Below are 17,782 nucleotides of genomic sequence, written 5' to 3' on the forward strand. Positions count from 1 at the left end.
CAGCATAATATTTCATATATTTGGAAAATACCCACAATTATTTTGTATGTTTGCACTAGCTGCTTTACTAATTCCTGAGTGGCTCAAACCACAGAACTTATGCAGAAGTTTAAATTCATTTTCAAAAATAAAAGTGGAAGAACAGAAGAGAGTGATGCTAGGAAGATGCTGGAGAAGAATTTTGATGATCCTGCTAGGTAATTAACACAATAAGTAATGTCTTCCTTGCATGATCTCTCAATTCCCCCACAGAGCCAAAATCAAAGTCTTTTCATCTTTTATTTCACCCCTGTTTCTAAGGATCTTTTCTTTATACATCACTGAAAAGTCCTTCATTTCTCATTAATGCTTTAAGTACAAAACTAGTTCTGGTGATGACATAATTTTTCCCCAGTCTAAATTAAGTTTCATAAAGAGCATTACAAAGTCAAAAGGCAGAACTCACGCTGTTCTACTATTTTACTTGTTTTTATATGAATGAAGAAACATGGAGTTTCAGAAGCTTGTTCTTTTTGTATTCTTTTCCTTTTCAAATCAAATTTTTATAGTTGACTTAGCATTTATTGGACCAAAAATAGCAGAAGAGGTCAGTTTTACATTTTTTTATTCTTGCCCAGATTTCAAAAAGATACATAGAGTTTCATTCGAGAACATTTGTATATGTAGCCAAGGAAAGAACCATCTAAATTTCAGTAAAAATTTTCTGTGTATTTGCATCATATGAAACTCAACTTATTAAAACCCAATTTTTATTGGTTTCTTGTTTTCTTGGGATTTTGATTAATCAGAATTACCTCATTCTATGGACATTGCAGATACTAAACATGGCCGCTGGGATATTCAACAAAATTTTGCATGTTCTTTCTTTAATTGTCTGTGCTCTAAAATATTGTCTATTCATCAGCAAGCATATACTAAACATCTGTTTGGAACAACAATTACATTAAGCACAACTGAGGATACAAAATTTTCTCTCTCAAAACTGTTCTAATTAACTATGAAAGAGAGTATACATTATACACACCGACACACACACACTCTGTATGTATACACACACATATACATACACATGCATATATACATATAGAACTTTTTTAGTATTTTTATAATATTGTTTAATTTCTATTTTAATTGCCTATCCAATATTATGGGCAAATAATGTCATATTAGCCAATTCTTTGTATACATAGTCATTTCTATTTCAAAATTAGTTAACTGAGGATTTCTCTCTTCCCTGATTGCTTTCTGGGAGGTAGCTAATTCCCAGGACCTATTTAGCCTTCCTTGGAGCATTGCGTGGTGAAAGGAGGGAAGAAGGGTATTTGGACCTCATCAGCGGCATCTGTCTATACTGGCATGTGCTGATGTGATGCTCATTCTCCTGTCTGGTCTTGGGCAGGACCATCCCTCCATCCACTGAGATGTCCATCTGACTGTCAATCTCCAGTCCATTTCATTTTGTCCAATTCATCCAAACTTAGAGGCCAGTCTTGCTATTTCTTTGTCCCTGTCTGGTACCTAGGAGACTTTTGTTCTTTCTAAATCACTGTGGGAGACTTGGAGTCATATCAATTTAGTATGTCCAAGTGTGAACTCTTGGCTTTATGTCAAACCTGCTTTTTCTGATTCTTCCACATCTCAGTGAATGACATGACCATCAACCCAGCTTCTCAGGGAAAGATCTAAAAGTCTTCCCTAAATGTAAGTTGGTGCAGCCATTGTGGAAAACAGCATGGAAGTTCCTCAGAAAACTAAAAATAGAATTACCATATGATCCAGCAATCCCACTCCTGGGCATATATCCAGACAAAACTATAATTCAAAAAGATACATGCACCCCTGTGTTCATAGCAGCACTATTCACAATAGCCAAGACATGGAAACAACCTAAAGGTCCATTGACAGATGAATAGATAACGAAGACGTGGTACATATATACAATGGAATATATTGTATATATGTACAATACATATATACAATGCTCAGCCATAAAAAAAGAATGAAATAATGCCATTTGCAGCAACATGGAAGCAACTAGAGATTATCATACTAAGTAAAGTAGGTCAGAAAGAGAAAGACAAATATCATGTGATATCACTTATATGTGGAATCTAAAATACAACACAAATGAACCTATCTATGAAACAGAAACAGAATCACGGACATAGAGAACAGATTGGTGGTTGCCAAGGGAGAGGAGGTTGGGGGAGGGATGGAGTGGGAGGTTGGGGTTTGCAGATGTAAGCTTTTATACATAGAATAGATAAACAACAAGCTCCTACTGTATAGCGCAGAGAACTATATTCAACATCCTATGATAAACCATAATGGAAAAGAATATAAAAAAGAGAATATATGTGTGAGTGTGCGTGTGTGTACACGTGTGTGTGTATAACTGAATCACTTTGCTGTGCAGCAGTAATTAACACAACATTGTAAAACAACTTTACTTCAATTTAAAAGAACGATAAAAGTCTTCCTTAATCACATGAACAAGTCTTTTTCTTCCTACTTCTCATTATCTCCCAGTCCTCAGTTTGTGCCCTGATCTGAGCATCCATTATCTGTCATCTGTTCCACTGCAATAGCTTGCTTACTGGTTCTCTTCCTTCATCTTGATTTTTCTTCAACCCATTTTCCATACAGCAGTTAAAGTGAAAATAGTTGTTCAGGGGATTCCCTGGTGGCGCAGTTGTTGAGAATCCGCCTGCCGATGCAGGGAACACGGGTTCGTGCCCAGGTCCGGGAAGATCCCACATGCCGCGGAGCAGCTGGGCCCGTGAGCCATGGCCGCTGAGCCTGCGCGTCCGGAGCCTGTGCTCCGCAACGGGAGAGCACTTTTTAAACATTTCCTTTAGGTATCTTACAAAATGATGTACGATAGTGTTCACAGCTGAAGGTGGAGAAGGTTTTGCTCCCTTCATTCAATCACCCCATTCCTGACAGCACTGGACTGATTCTCCCTCCTTCGTTGGCCACTCTGGGGAGGGAATTGTCTGTGTGTCCTTTAGGACTTTCCTTTCTGATACAATGGCACCTGATGGAATGATGCTTCTCTATTTTGAAACATTTCATAAAATGTAGTCTATGAGATGATACCCACTCTCTTTTTCCTTTTTTTTCCTTTTGAATATGGAATCAACCTCCACCCAAAGAAAAATAAATGTCCTAGATCATAGTCCTTTTGATAAGCAATGATGGTGAAACAACATACAAAGTCCCTATAAATTACTGCGAAAAAGTGGGAAATAAATCTTTCCCTACATAGATTATAATACATTCCCTATAAGTCAAAGAGTTTAACCAATAAAAAGGACATATAATAGCAAGCATTATAATACATAAGACAAATATATTAAACAAGGTATTGAGTGCATGAGCTAATTGATCATTGAGAAATTATTCCTTTATTCAATCTTAATTTCCAATATCTATATGGAATGAACCAAAAATGTGTTTTGTGTTCATCCTATTATTTATTCCTTGCCCTCATCCCATTCTCCTCTGTATCTGGTAAAGGGTGGAAGCTGACCTTGACAGCCTAATTTCATCACCTCCTGTATCAGTTGTCTTTCTGCAGGATCAGCCAATGAGGGGCACTGATGAGAGTTCAGAAAGCTTGAGCAAGGGAGAAGCCTCAGTGTTTCTTTTCCTTCCTCTCTGCTTCAGGTGGCAAATTTAGCCACACCGTGTCTTTTCATAACTCCAGCTTCCACCAGACAGTCCAGTCATGCTCCCAGCTACCACCAGGAAAATGCCAGTCCCCAGGTCCCAGTAACCCACTTCTTCACTCTGTCCTGTCAGTCTAGGGTTTATGGCAGCTTCCTACTTTTGCCCATCCCTGGACTGACTCAGCGTCCTTTATTGCTTTCTCTGCTCCTGCATCACCTAGGTAACCAAGTATTTTCACTATAGTCCTCCTGTTGCAAATACTTAGAGATGTTCCCATTTTTTCTGGTTGAATATCAACTAAGAAACAATTTCATTTTATGGGTTTAAAGAGAATTTTTGAACATGCATTTTAAAACCCTGGAGAAGGCTTTTTATTGTTTAGGATACAATGAGATGGGACTCAAACATGGTGAAGCAAGAGAGGGCCTGAGCCCTGTCTTCAAGATCTTTCCTACTTCTTCCTTATGTATGTTTCCTAATGACACCTGAAGAAAGAAGCATTGTTCAATGTGCTACCTTGGGACTATTTCCCCTTTTTTCCAGGAAAAACTAGACGTAGTAATCAGTTTCTACTAGAACCCACAAAGAGCACATAAATGGCATATACTTTGGATTGAACAGGAAGAAAACCAGGTCTGTGTGCTCACAGTGTATCAGTCAATCTGAGACATACTGTCTTGGCTGAGTTACGTGATCACAAGGACAGTGCTTCCCTCCTGTACTCTAAAGACAAAATAATAAGACTTCATATATGCAAGCAAAGACTGGAATGCTAAAGACATATGGACCAAATGTGTGGTCCTTTCCATTGCTCAGTTCAGGCTGAGGTGAGTAGAGCACACCTACAGGCCAAGAGAAGTCACAGTGTAGGAGGATACTGTCTAGTCATCTGTCAAATCCATTCTACAAATAGCCATTCAGTCCCCAGTGTGGGCAAAGGAAGATGCCAATCACTATTTTTTGAAGGTCAACTCAGGTCCTTTAGATAATAAATAGAAACAAACATCCTCTTTAAAGTTGTAAAAAATCTGAGTATTATAGTTTATTAGAAGATAATGAATACATATGCTATATAGTAGGTCCTGTACTATACAGTAGTCCTTGTTGTTTATCTATTTTATATATGGTAGTGTGTATCAGTTAAGCCCAAACTCCCAATTTATCCCTCCTCTCCTTTGCCCTTTGGTAACCATACGTTTGTTTTCTATATCTGTGAGTCTGTTTCTGTTTTGTAAATAAGTTTATTTGTATCATTTTTTAGATTCCACATAGAAGCGATAACATATGATATTTGTCTTTCTCTGTCTGATTTACTTCACTTAGTATGATAATCTCTAGGTCTATCCATGTTGCTGAAAATGACATTATTTCTTTTATCTGGCTGAGTAATATGCCAGAGTGTGTGTGTGTGTGTGTGTGTGTGTGTGTGTACACTGGATCTTCTTTGTCCATTCATCTGTCAGTGGACATTTAGGTTGCTTCCATGTCTTGACTATTGTGAATACTGCTGCTATGAGCATTGAGATGCATTTATCTTTTCAAATTAAGAGTTTTCTCCAGATATATGCCCAGGATATGATTGTTGGATCATATGATAGCTCTATTTTTAGTTTTTAAGTAACCTCCATACTGTTTTCCATAGTGGCTGCAAAGGTAGGAAATTTTAAAACAGCAGAATCTGGGCCTACAATCTAGACCCACAAGCCACAGTGTGAAAATTCATTCCAACAATTTTCGTCCATTTACATATTGAATCAACTTACTCCCATTAAGTATTTTTAAAAGCAAAGTTAGCCATATGGCATTTTTATGCATTAACATTTACTACTTCTTCAGTCGTCAGCATCTGAAGAATGTTTTAAAAGTGTCTTAATACCTGTAGCAGAGACACTGCTGGTGCCCTCCCCACATCGTCTCACCTGTGCCATTTCCGTGGCCATCAACCTCACATCCAGCTACTGGAACCTGTTTTTCTTTGTCAATAGATTTTTTCTTGACACTGGAACCTGTTTCTTACACCCCTGTGCCAGGTAAGAACAGCCAGGAAATTCATGGTCCCAGGAGCAGCCCTCAACCTATAAGCTTCCTTCTTTGGTGGCATTTATCTGAGGGATGATATGGAGCGCCCCTAGTACATAAGAACTAGGTGCCTGATGCTTTGCTTGGTAACGTGCCTTTCATTGTCTGCCTCTGCTACCCTGCATCACTGCCGTATTCCCTTCTCAGTGTTCCCTTCACCGCCGAAACCAACTAGTATTTGCACTCAAAACCTTGTCTCATGGAATCCAAACAGACAAACCCAAAATATGTCTCAGTCCTCTGGGGGCACATCAGCCAACCACAGCAAGGTGAATTAGACTCATGTATCGTTTCTAGGGGAGAAGTAAGTGAATAGATGCTTCTTCTGATAAAGTTGCAGTGATTACCGAAGAAAACAATCATTAAGGAAACACTTCACCTTTCTGTGCTCCATTTTCTCACAATTTCAGCACATCTGGCTTATCTAACCAGGGTACCTTTGGGCACAACCCCATTAAAAATAGCCCTACCCTGGAAATCCACATAATAGAGGGCTCAGAAACGAAGGCTATGGATATCTTACCATTGTCATTATAATCCACCATGCTCACTAACAGATCAGCTTTGCTTCTTCATTTATTAGTTTGCCATTTAAGATGCCAGTGAATTATTAAAAGATTGCATCCTTTCCCAACTAGGATGATGATAGTATTTTTGTTTCTCTGACTATAGAGAACTAGAATTAAAATTAGTTGCAAATTAGTGCCAATTTAGCTTACTTTTCAGCATCTCAAGAAGCGAACTGCGAAATGGTTGTGATAAAAGTGTGTTTATTCTTTCTGAGTCATGGCATCAGATTGCTGTTTGGGGGAGGTAAATGTGTGATCTTTCCAGATATAGTTTTGCAGCTCATTTTAATAGACTTTACACAAAGGGTACTGGCTTCCAAAAATAGGAGTATGTGTGTATATCAGGACGGTACTTGCATCGTCAGCATCAGCCCCTAAGTCTTTTCGTTATTTATCATCTTCCCCACCTCACAAGCCATTACACAGTAGGGTAAAGAGTAGTTCTTTCCTGTGAGAGTGAATCACCTTTTGAGTTCAGATTGAGAGTTCAGTTTAGACAAATGAAAAGAACCAAAATGTGAAATTATTGAGGGAAACAATCTATTTCCATCTCTTTCTGGCAAAACATAAGCAAGGTCTGAATTAAGAAGGCATTATTGGATTGAAAAAAATCGTAACAATGGTAAATTGGTGTTTTCGGTGCTTTTTGTCAGAAGTTTTCATTGGTCAAAGAGAGAGAAACCAGATCACGTCTACAGACAAATGCTGTGAATGTTTAAAACAAGTGCCATCACACTGTTAAATGATCAAAGTCAAAAAGAACATTGTCAGGAGAGGGAAATAAAGACTACTAGTGAACTCGAAAAGTATTTGAAGCCACTCTCCGCCCTCTGTTAGTGTTTTTACATACTCGGTAATATAAAGGAATCAGGAGCTTAGAGCCTAGAGTGAAATAAGAAAACAAGCATGTTATACTAACAAGGCGAAGAGGCAGAGATTCCACTGTCACAGAGAACATCACGTTGCTTAATTTCAACTTAAAGGGTGACTTGAATGCCTGGCCTTATGGAAATTTAATGCTTTGTTATGGTTCATCTGAACTTGTCAGTTGGCCCCAAGCTGCAATAATCAACTTTTCAATATCAGACTCATTTATTCCTCGAAGAATCCTGAAATAGCCATTCTCTCCCCAGGACTTTCCCCAGGAATTGGCAGCAATCTGCAGAAAAACAAAAACAAAATTTAAAAAACTGAATAATACTTGGATATTTTTTAATCCAACCTGTAAATTTACAGGGGACTCCTATGTAGCTTTATATGCTTTTGACCTATTATAGATTGTGATTATTAAGAACCTACACATTTTGAAAAGAAGAGCAAAACAATTATATTATTCATTAATTACATTAATATGCATATATACCCATGTTCATGATAACCAGTATTGATGAATTCCCCCAGAGTACAATAGTAACATATGAGAGTTTGAAATGCCACATCAGAAGATGACACACGCTGCAGTTACAGAGTGTCTATTATGTGATTGGCCCTGTGCTAAGCATGGGTGGAACCATGATAAAAAATATCCTGTGTTCAGGGGGCCTATGGTCTAATGAAGGATGGTCAATGTAAGGCGAGTACTAAGGTAGAAATATGCACATGGAGAGGCATCTCACTTATCTGAATGGTTCAGGGAAGTTGTTATGAAGAAGTATCACATGTGATGCATATTAAAGCCTAGGAGTAAATTAACCAGATTAAAAAAATGGAGAAAGGGAGATTCAGGTAAACAGTAAAAACATAAATATCAAAGCATGAAGCAGAGAAATGAAGCAACAAAACTGTTATCATTAGATCATAAAACTGAAGCTGGTTGGTAGCTTATGAGGCTAGAAGGGGAGGAGAGGAAATCCATACTGAGAAAATAATGGTGAAAATGATGACAAGTTGTTGAGTTACTTCCAGCAGGAGTGCAGGTGGACGAATTTATACTTTGATTCCATTATTCTGTATGAACTGAGATGGATGAATTTAAAAGGGTAGGGAAAAAAAAAAAAAAAAAAAACACAGGGATGTAAACAGCTCTTTGCAGGAAAACGTCCTCAGCAGGAAACCCCTTTTCTTGTCACTTTAGCAAAGCTATATTTTAACTAAACTTAAACAGTCCACCCCCATGCTCTGCTCATCTCTGACCCAAGCACAATTTTCAAATCTTTTGATCACACACTACCTTGCCTAATCTGTTGGTTCTTTCCATAGATCAAAGAAGTAGAAATGAAGAATAAATAACTAACAGATGACCAGAGACCTCTTCCCTAGCTTCCCCTTCAGTGATCTCCAGAACAAACTGTGTGAACAAGACAGCAACTAAAGAAAGATCACAAGAAGTGGACAAGCCTGCAGACAGTAGGGGATGGCAAGGACTCTGACCCCCTATCCCAATGATTAACTGAGATTACTTCCCCTTTTCCCTTTAAAACTTTCATGGCCAAGAAGAATCTTTGGAGTTGGTTTTTGGGGGACACAAGTTTGCCTTCTCCCCAGATTTCTGACTTTCTGATTGAAAGCAATTTTCCCTTCCACATTTATTTCTGGACTCTCAGTTCTGTTGCATTAATCTATTTGTCTGTTTTTATGCCAGTATCATTGTTTTGATCACTATAAATTTATAGCATAACTTGAAATCAGGAAATGTGATACTCCTTGCTTTGTTTTTGTTTCAAAGGACTGCTTTGGCTACTTGGGGTCTTTTTTGTTTCCATATAAATTTTAGGATTTTTTTTCAATCTCTGTAAAAAATGCCATTAGAATCTTGATAGGGATTGCATTGAAGATATAGATGGTTTTGGTAGTATTGAAATTTTAACAATATTAATTCTTCCCCTTCATGAACACAGGATACCTTTTCATTTATGTGTACCATTTTTGATATCTTTCCTCAATGTCTTATAGTTTTCAGAGTAGAGATCTTTCACTTCCTTGGTTAAGTTTATTCCAAAGTGTTTTCTTTCTTTCTTTTTTTTTTTTTTTTGATGCTATTGTAGATGGGATTGTTTGTTTTCTTTATTTCTTTTTCAGATCATCTGTTGCTAGTGTCTAAAAAGGCTACTGATTTTTGTATGTTACTTTTGTTATCCTGTAATTTTACTGAATTAATTGATTTGATCTAACAACTTTTGGGTGAAGTCTTTAGGATTTTCCAAACAGGTATACCATGGAGATTTTGCAGGTTCAGTTCCAGACCATTGCAATAAAATGAATATCACAATAAGTGAGTCACATAAATTTTTTTGGTTTCCTAGTGCATAGAAAAGTTATGTTTACACTTCATGAAACTAGCAGCAACCTTCTGCAAAAATGTGTGCTTGATTACATGTATTCCCCCATCACCAAAATCATATATATACAGACCTCTTCCCTATCTCTTCTGAGCAGTTCTTCAGAGCTATCTGAGATGCTGTCTCCTGAGCTATAGTTCCTATTTTGCCCCAAATAAAACTTAACTCACTACCCTCACATTGTGCAATTTTTTCAGTTGACAAGTCCCTTATATAAAATGGCATACTATTTGCATATAACCTACACACATCCTCTCGTATGCTTTAAACCATCTCCGGGTTACTTATAATACCTAATACAATGTAAATGTTATGTAAATAGTTGTAAATGCAATGTAAGTGGTATGTAAATAGTTGCCCGTGTACAGCAAATACAAGTTTTACTTTTTGGAACTTTCTGGAATTATAAAAATATTCTTGATCCACAGTTGGTTGAATCTGTGGATACAGAACCCTCAGATATGGAGGGTGGACTACATAGAGATTGACACTGAGATTATTTTCCAAAGAAGTTTAGCCTTTTCTTCTCCTAGAGAGATATGATAAGGGACTAATCCCCTCAATTTAGTAAAGAACTGAGTAGGATCGGGGCTAGATAAAAGTTTTGGTTAAACTTAATTGTACCTGGTTTCAAATATTTCAGGGCTGTACCTACCATGTGTGTGTTCCAAGCTCTCTTCAGGCTTCTCTTACCTGGGTTTGGCAATGCTGTAGATGATTTCACTCTGCCGTCCCCCCACCCTTATCTACTCACATTATTCTGCATTCAGAAATATTCCAGGAGGCTCAAATAATATATTCTCTTTCACATATCATAAATGTTAACTATTGAACACTAATTTCATTGACTATCTCAAGCTATTTTAATAAGGAAAATGATATTTAAGAAAGTTCAGTTCAAATACAAAGAAACATCATTCTACTCAAAAGCATAACACCTCCATATGTCCACAAGACAAATATGAGTGGTGTCCACATACTTGGGTGATTGATTTTTGTGAGTGCCTTGTGGAGAAATCTAATTAACGGGTCACTTGAGTGAGCACATGCCCTAATATTTAGTGTTTTATAAGTTATAATATGCCCTCTAATGCATACATTCAAGTTCAAATTCTATGATGAATATCATTACCTAAACTTTATTTCTGGGGGAAAAAGGATATAAGGACCCGGGATAATTTTCTTTATTGTAACCAACTGAATATTTGAGGTAATATATTCCAATCTTCTTCAAACTTTCTTACATATAAATTTCTATTATTTTTTAGACTAGATATTAGTTTTTTCTCAGTAAAGAATCATGTGTATGTTATAGTTGGCAAAAACAAAAACAAAACTATATATATATATATGCATATTTGATACTAACATTACAAAAGCATCACTCATAGCAAAAATAATGTAAGAATACAAAGTTGACTGACACATATGAGAGAACTCTAATCATTTCTTTAATTATAATAAAGGTGATAATAGAACAAAAGTTATTCTGTTGATTCTCATTTTGAAAAATAATACTGATTCATCTGTTACAATTTGAAATAAGAGGAGTTGAAAAGTATTACTATAATATAAATGATTATAATGGATTTTCTGTTGGAGAAAATACCAGTATTACAAATTATATTACAGTGACTTAAGATATGACTAAATAATACAAAGCTGGGAATACAGACACAGATGATTCTAAAATACTCACTTCACAGTAGAAATTTAATTGGAAAGCATTACATACCCAAAATTTTTCTTTCCGCCCCTGTGCTCCTCTCAGTGTGCCCCATCTAAAAATAACAATAAAAAATATTGACATGGTTAAAAATGTTTGAGTTGCATCTTGATAAAATTCAAATTATTATCAGAATTATATCTTTTCTTTTCTTTTTGCCTCACTGTGTTTTATTATGGAACTGTCATCATTGCCTACAGAAATGTGCATGTATCATTTTCTTTTTAACCAAAACTTCATTGACTTCTTCCGAATATACTCATCTATGTCCAAATGGCTTGAAATCAAACTCTTTGACCAAAGGATATAAGTCTTAGGGCAGCTGGGATGCAGGGGTTTTAAAGTACTTAAAGATGCCTCCCCTCTTCCTATCTCACCTTCTGAAACTCTGCTAAAAATCTCCAAGACTACTGATAAAAAACATAATGTAAATAAAGATAACTTGTAGAAAAGAGCATTTATGTAAAAATATTCATATGCATATATTATTCTAGAAAATGGCTGTATGCCTAATGTGGCATTTCTATATATACATGTACATATAGAAATCAAATTTTATATTCTCAGTACTGAGCCATTCTCAATGTAGCAGGTAATTGTTCATAAAATATACAGGCCTACAATACCTCATTTTTTTTCTCTTGACTAAACCCAGTGACATAGATGTTACTAACATGTTCTATTTACTAATGAAATATCAAGACCTGTCCAAGATCACAGAATGTTGTTGAGCCAGCACTCCAAATCTCATGTTCTTAATATGCCATATTGCTTCTCTTATAAACATACAGTCCCCAACTACATTGTGTCCTGAATGACATCATTTTTATGTGGAGAAAGTATATTGACCACCACTTTCATGCACTTTGGTGGATTATGAGAAAATATTCCTGCCCACATCAATTCATTCCTAATACCCCAAATCTCAACGTCAGAGTGGTATGCCACTCTGTATGTATAAAAGAACATTCTGGAAGAGGTACAAATTTATTGTTCAAATATTTTCAACATGTCCATTTGCCAGATAGCCGTTTTTCATAGGGTATAAAACAGAATGATGGCACCACAGCATAAAAGTATTGCTTAAAGATGACAGGTTTATTGTAAGGATCTTGGGGCATTCAAGAGAGTATGCAATAATGCATTTGGATCCTTTGGTACGAGAGTGAGGGAAGAAAAAGGTGATTTGGGAAGTAGGAAAACACTAAAGAACAATTTTTCTTTATTTTGTTCCTGATGGAGACTAGGACTGGTAATTGCACTGATTGCCATGTCTTTTTTAGATATCTGATGCACAGAGCAGTGGACTGAAACACTTTAGGGTTTCAAATATTCTAGGCACTTTAACGTAAGTTCAAACTGGTTTAGTTTTCAAAATCATTTTGCAGTTTTGTAATTGTACATACCTCCTTGTAACTTTTCTAAAAAAGCTATCACCATTGAAAAAATTTACCAATCATACTATGTGCCCCCAAATCTTCTAAGGTAATTGTGTACTTCAAGCAGTGATCATATGTGAAACCTTGAGTTGCTCATTTTTTACTCATGGCTATTATGACAATTTCAGGAAGCCTGTACCACTCAAGCAAACTTCCTTTCAGGCAGTCTGAACACTAGTTACTTTAGGTATTTACATGAAATACAAAATATCAATAAAAGACTAAATCAGAAGAATTTAAGGAATCGTATGACTCCAAAACAATAGAGGCAGGAGAGGATCCCCATATCTGAGATCCCACCAGACATGGTGAGAAGTTGAGATCCATCTTGCTTGAGGCACTAAGGAGCCTCATAAGAAAGAACTCCCAGTCAAGAAAGAGGTATTCAGACATAGCAAGTTCGATCCAGTAATTAAGCCCTCATCAAAAGCGAGGAAGAGCCATTGAGAGTATGATTTGTTCCCTGCCACTCAGATACATCCAAACTTAGCTCCACACTGAACTCAGCTAAGTTTGGAGTTGGGGAAGAAGCAAGTCAGACTTGTTATTAAAACCTGATAGAGCCATTTCACTAAAAACTGTATATTCCATAAAACACTCTAATGATAATCAAATAGAGGGTAATACCAAAAGTGGATAAAGGTTTCTTTCCCACTTTGTAAGATATTTCTAACTGCGACTGTCAGCTATCTTTTGTTTCCTCTATCTTCTGTAGGCTGTTCCTCAGATGGTAATCAAATATCCCATAAAGTCGCAAAGAGGTGTTGTAGAAAAATAGGTGAGTGGGTTATTTTCTAAATACCCCAGGTTCTGAACGACTGGGAAAAATCACTTGACCACAGGTAATTTTTCATTGGTTTAACAGTGAATTCATGTAATTAAAACCTTTATCCAAACAAAGATAAATGTTAACTAGTACAAAACAAGAAGACTACTATTATTCATTTACAGAAAGAGTCCCTCTATTTTTGACCTATGAAGGGCATTTTCCCATATATATACTTACCTGAATTGTGGTACTGGACTTTTCCCATTGTACCAACAGTTTGAAAATTTTAGAAATATGTATATATTTTCACAAATATCTTCTTGTCAGGCAGTGGGTGTCTTTGAAGACATGAGGATTTTCATTACAGTCATACTTGCTCTAAGCCTATGTACACACTTCTTTCCTTCCATTATACTTCTTCATTTAGGACTATTCAAAACATTTGTTTAGACGAACCAGAACCTTAGCCGTCTTCTGCCGAGGTTGTTTCCTTAAATTTGTTCATCTAAAACAACGTACAGGGACTTCTCTGGTGGAGCAGTGGTTAAGAATCCGTCTGCCAATGCAGGGGACACGGGTTTGATCCCTGGTTCCGGGAAGATCCCACATGCTGCCAAGCAACTAAGCCCATGTGCCACAACTACTGAGCCTGTGCTCTAGAGCCTGTGCTCTGCAAAAGAGAAGCCACCGCAACGAAGAGTAGACCCGCTCAACACAACTAGAGAAAGCCCACGCACAGCAACAAAGACCCAACACAGCCAAAAATAAATAAATAAATAAATAAATTAATTTAAAAAATAAAACTACTGTACTATAGGTTCACCAGTTGGAGAGACCTTAAGAGCAGCTGTTCTTGCCTCGAAGGATTCAACTGCCTATGATCTTATACTGTTCTTTTCATTTTTTCTACCTCATTAAATTAAATCATTTCCACTATTTGTTAAGACCCATTAATCCTCCTTTTTTCTTACAATTTAGTGACTCCTGGGGAAATGCTGGTATTGGAAAACTCCAGGCAGCTCGCAGCTCATTACCATATTACCTGATGATGCCTGAGGAGCGATGGTTCCTACACTGAGTCTATTGCTACATCTCTCACTTCAAGCACATCATCACTTAAGCTCTTCCTTCTGGATTATTCTTATACGCTCATTTTTAGCTAGTTCTGGAAACACTACTCTTTTGCATAATATTAAAAGTTTTTCTTGGAGATACCATTAATTCTGCAAAGTAAACATTAAAGAATGATGTAAGATTTTGTATGGCTAAGGTTATTCCCTTTGAAAAGGATGTTGTTCGTTTCAGAAAACGGTGCTAAACAATACTAGACTTCTTAAAACCCTATTTTAAGCTCTGCCTAGATAGTAAAATAACTGGAACTGAATAAGTACTTTGTATAAGACTTTAAAAGATATTTTTTTTTTCTCTTCCTTGGTTTTGTTTGATTTTACCATTGAGGTCAATTTATACAATGTGGTCGTATTAGACATGGTAAATAAGAGAAAAGTGAATATACAATTTTCTTAAGGTAATATTGATATTCCTATAAGTGTCCCTTTCAATAATGAAAGTACAGTATCTCTTGTGTACTTCATCCATTTATTTCTGCCTTTATTCAGCAAACTACTCTTTAGTACAAAGAAAATGTATTTTCTGCCTTCAAGAAACTGATAATCTAATGGGAATGACGTTGGGAAATAAAAACACAAACAAGTATAAAAATAATTTGAATTCTATAATTGCTACCTTTATAAAAGAATGTTTCACAATTTCTCTATGAGGTACAGGTGAGGAAATTAACTGTGGAGGGCAAAGACAACTACCTTCACAGAGTGGAGTAGAAATTCTTCAGGTGGAAGTGGGAGTGTAGAATTGTAGGTACAGTAAGGGCAGAGTCACAAGAGAGCAATGAAAACCTCATCTCAGCCTATTCTTAGAGCAGCACTTGGTTCATTGTGCCTGGAGAACAGAGGTGGGAGTGGCTGGAAATAAAGTTAGAAAAGCAGATTTGGCTTAGCCCGTAAAGAGTGCTCAAGGCTACCGAGCTTGGCATTTATAAAGTGGTGGTAAAGAGTCATCCACATATGGGATGTGACATGATCCAAGGAGTTTTTCACAGAGACAACTCTGGTGTTAGCATGGGGATAGGTTCCAAGGGGGAGGAGATTGAAAGCTTAAGATGAATATTTTCATTAAAGCAAGACATCATGAAATGCTGAATAAGAATGTAAGTTCTCTCAAGCAAATGTTGATTCTTTTAACAGCTGTGTCTCAAACATCTGGGATAGTGACTATCACACAGGTAACCTTCCATAGATATTTCATGAGCAAGTACACTGGCAGTGGGAATGAAAAAAGGGCACAGATTCGAGAGCTATTTTGGAGATAAAAGGGGGGAATTTATTGGCTAATTTATTTTGACTGAAAGGAAGAAGAAGGAGTCAAGGTTAACTGCAAGATTTCAAGGTTGAATGAGTAGGGAGGTACATCAAATGTGGCGAATCTTGGGGTACACTTCACACTATAGAGAGATGTGTTCCTGATGACTAGGTTGATTGATCATCGCCAAGACTGTAATTACAGAGTTGCTTCATCTTCTTTTGACTGGTTCTGCATATAAACCTTTAAATTCATGGATTTTCAGGGTTTCTGACAGGTAAACCACTGAAAGAACCAAGGAAAGCTGATGATAATTAGAAATAATTGTGAAAGAGACTTTCTGTAGAGTGAGGAATTCTTCTGTGACAAGAACAATTGTTTTCTAACTCACATGTCAAGATCATACTTGCTTAGGAATCAACTTCTTTAAAGCAGATCTCACCTCCGGCTAAGAATTTGGTGTTACAAGAAGAAAAAAAATTATTTTATATTGGTGGTAGGTATATTACACTGTAGCCCAATCATCTAGATCAAAATGTTGCAATGCTTCTGGTGATCTGTTACTTCTGGGGTCACAGCATGTACCCAATAGACTGACAAGAGGAATTCAAATTCATGTTTTCTGGGCAGACCAATTCCGTATTAGTGAATATAGATCCAGACAGATAAAAAGCAAAGTTTCTAAACAGTGGACATGTAAAGAAACTTGATGCAGTACAGACAACTAGAACAGGAAATTTTGGAGGAAAACAGGGAACAGATACATAAGAGAGCCTGATATGAAACTCCAACCCTTCTTATTAAGGAAATGAAAGTCAGATAGGATACAAGTATAAAGAAGCCACCAGATGAGTTTCAAGTCAATAACAATGATATGACTACTCTGGATATAGGACTTCACTTCTAAAGGTGAGACAGCAGATAGATGATTAGGTCCCTTTAACACAAAGATTTGAAAGATAACTGCAGTAATAATGAAGCAGAGATACACAGGCTTTTTTTTTTCTTATGAATGTTCTAGCAGAGACATTTAGTAAGTATTCAGAAAAATACTCAGGCTTGGTGAGCATGGCTGGGTTGAATATGACAAGAGCTATCATAAAGTGCTAATTAATGCAAGATCAGAGATGAATGAAAACAGACAACATGGGAAAGCAAAATAAAATGAGGGTCTTACCCATTCCCCTTCACTTTCTACTGAAACAAAATGTACATTAAGCCAGGGTGCACTGAATCTAAGACTGGTTATCTTTATTGATGCATTCTCCCAAGGAGCTACAAACTTTATCATTGATTGAAGAAGTAGATGGAGATTTCTGAAAGATAATTATTTTGTATGAAAATGTCAAAGAAGATGGTGTGTGTTGTATTCTCCTCACTTATTAATCATCCAAACAACACTGTTTATTGAACTGCTGACATATTGCTTACACTACCCTCTCCTAATATTTCAGGAAGCAAAAAGATTGCTGAGTGTACTATCACATTTAATTTGACCTATAAAAGGATTGTGCAGGAAATTGATGACAAGGTTGTACCCAGTTTATGCTCTGGTCAGAATGATGCTGTGAAACTGGGAGACGTATCCCAGAATATGTGTTAAGATGTCCACACCATGTGAAATGTACTGGGGAGAGATTGCAGGACCAAAACTATCCATCAACATCAATGACAAAGAACTAGGGGAATATCTAATGATGACACACCATGAGGGAAAACTTCAGCCCTTTGATGTTAGGAATAGAAATGGCTTTCTATTTTCTTGTAAAATCTTAGCACTGAAAGGAGACTTCAGGGGTTGGAGTATATGACTCACAGGCTAAATCTGGCCCACAGCCTGTTTGTTTGTTTGTTATTTTTTTTAATTGAAG

At 36.7% G+C, this 17,782-nt stretch overlaps 1 protein-coding gene across 1 annotated transcript in view; it reads right to left on the reverse strand.

The window, feature by feature from the left end:
- Positions 1-7,344: 7,344 nt before the first annotated feature.
- TINAG (tubulointerstitial nephritis antigen) overlaps positions 7,345-17,782 on the reverse strand; it is a 74,401-nt gene continuing 63,963 nt past the window's right edge. The window contains exons 10-11 of the mRNA XM_059076942.2: positions 11,334-11,379; positions 7,345-7,479 (exon numbers count right to left, since the gene is read on the reverse strand). Coding sequence (XP_058932925.1) covers positions 7,345-7,479; positions 11,334-11,379 — 181 coding nt within the window. The remainder of the gene's footprint in view (positions 7,480-11,333; positions 11,380-17,782) is intronic.

The sequence above is a fragment of the Kogia breviceps genome, chromosome 10 (genome assembly GCF_026419965.1).
Source record: "Kogia breviceps isolate mKogBre1 chromosome 10, mKogBre1 haplotype 1, whole genome shotgun sequence".
Taxonomy (NCBI): Eukaryota; Metazoa; Chordata; class Mammalia; order Artiodactyla; family Physeteridae; genus Kogia; species Kogia breviceps.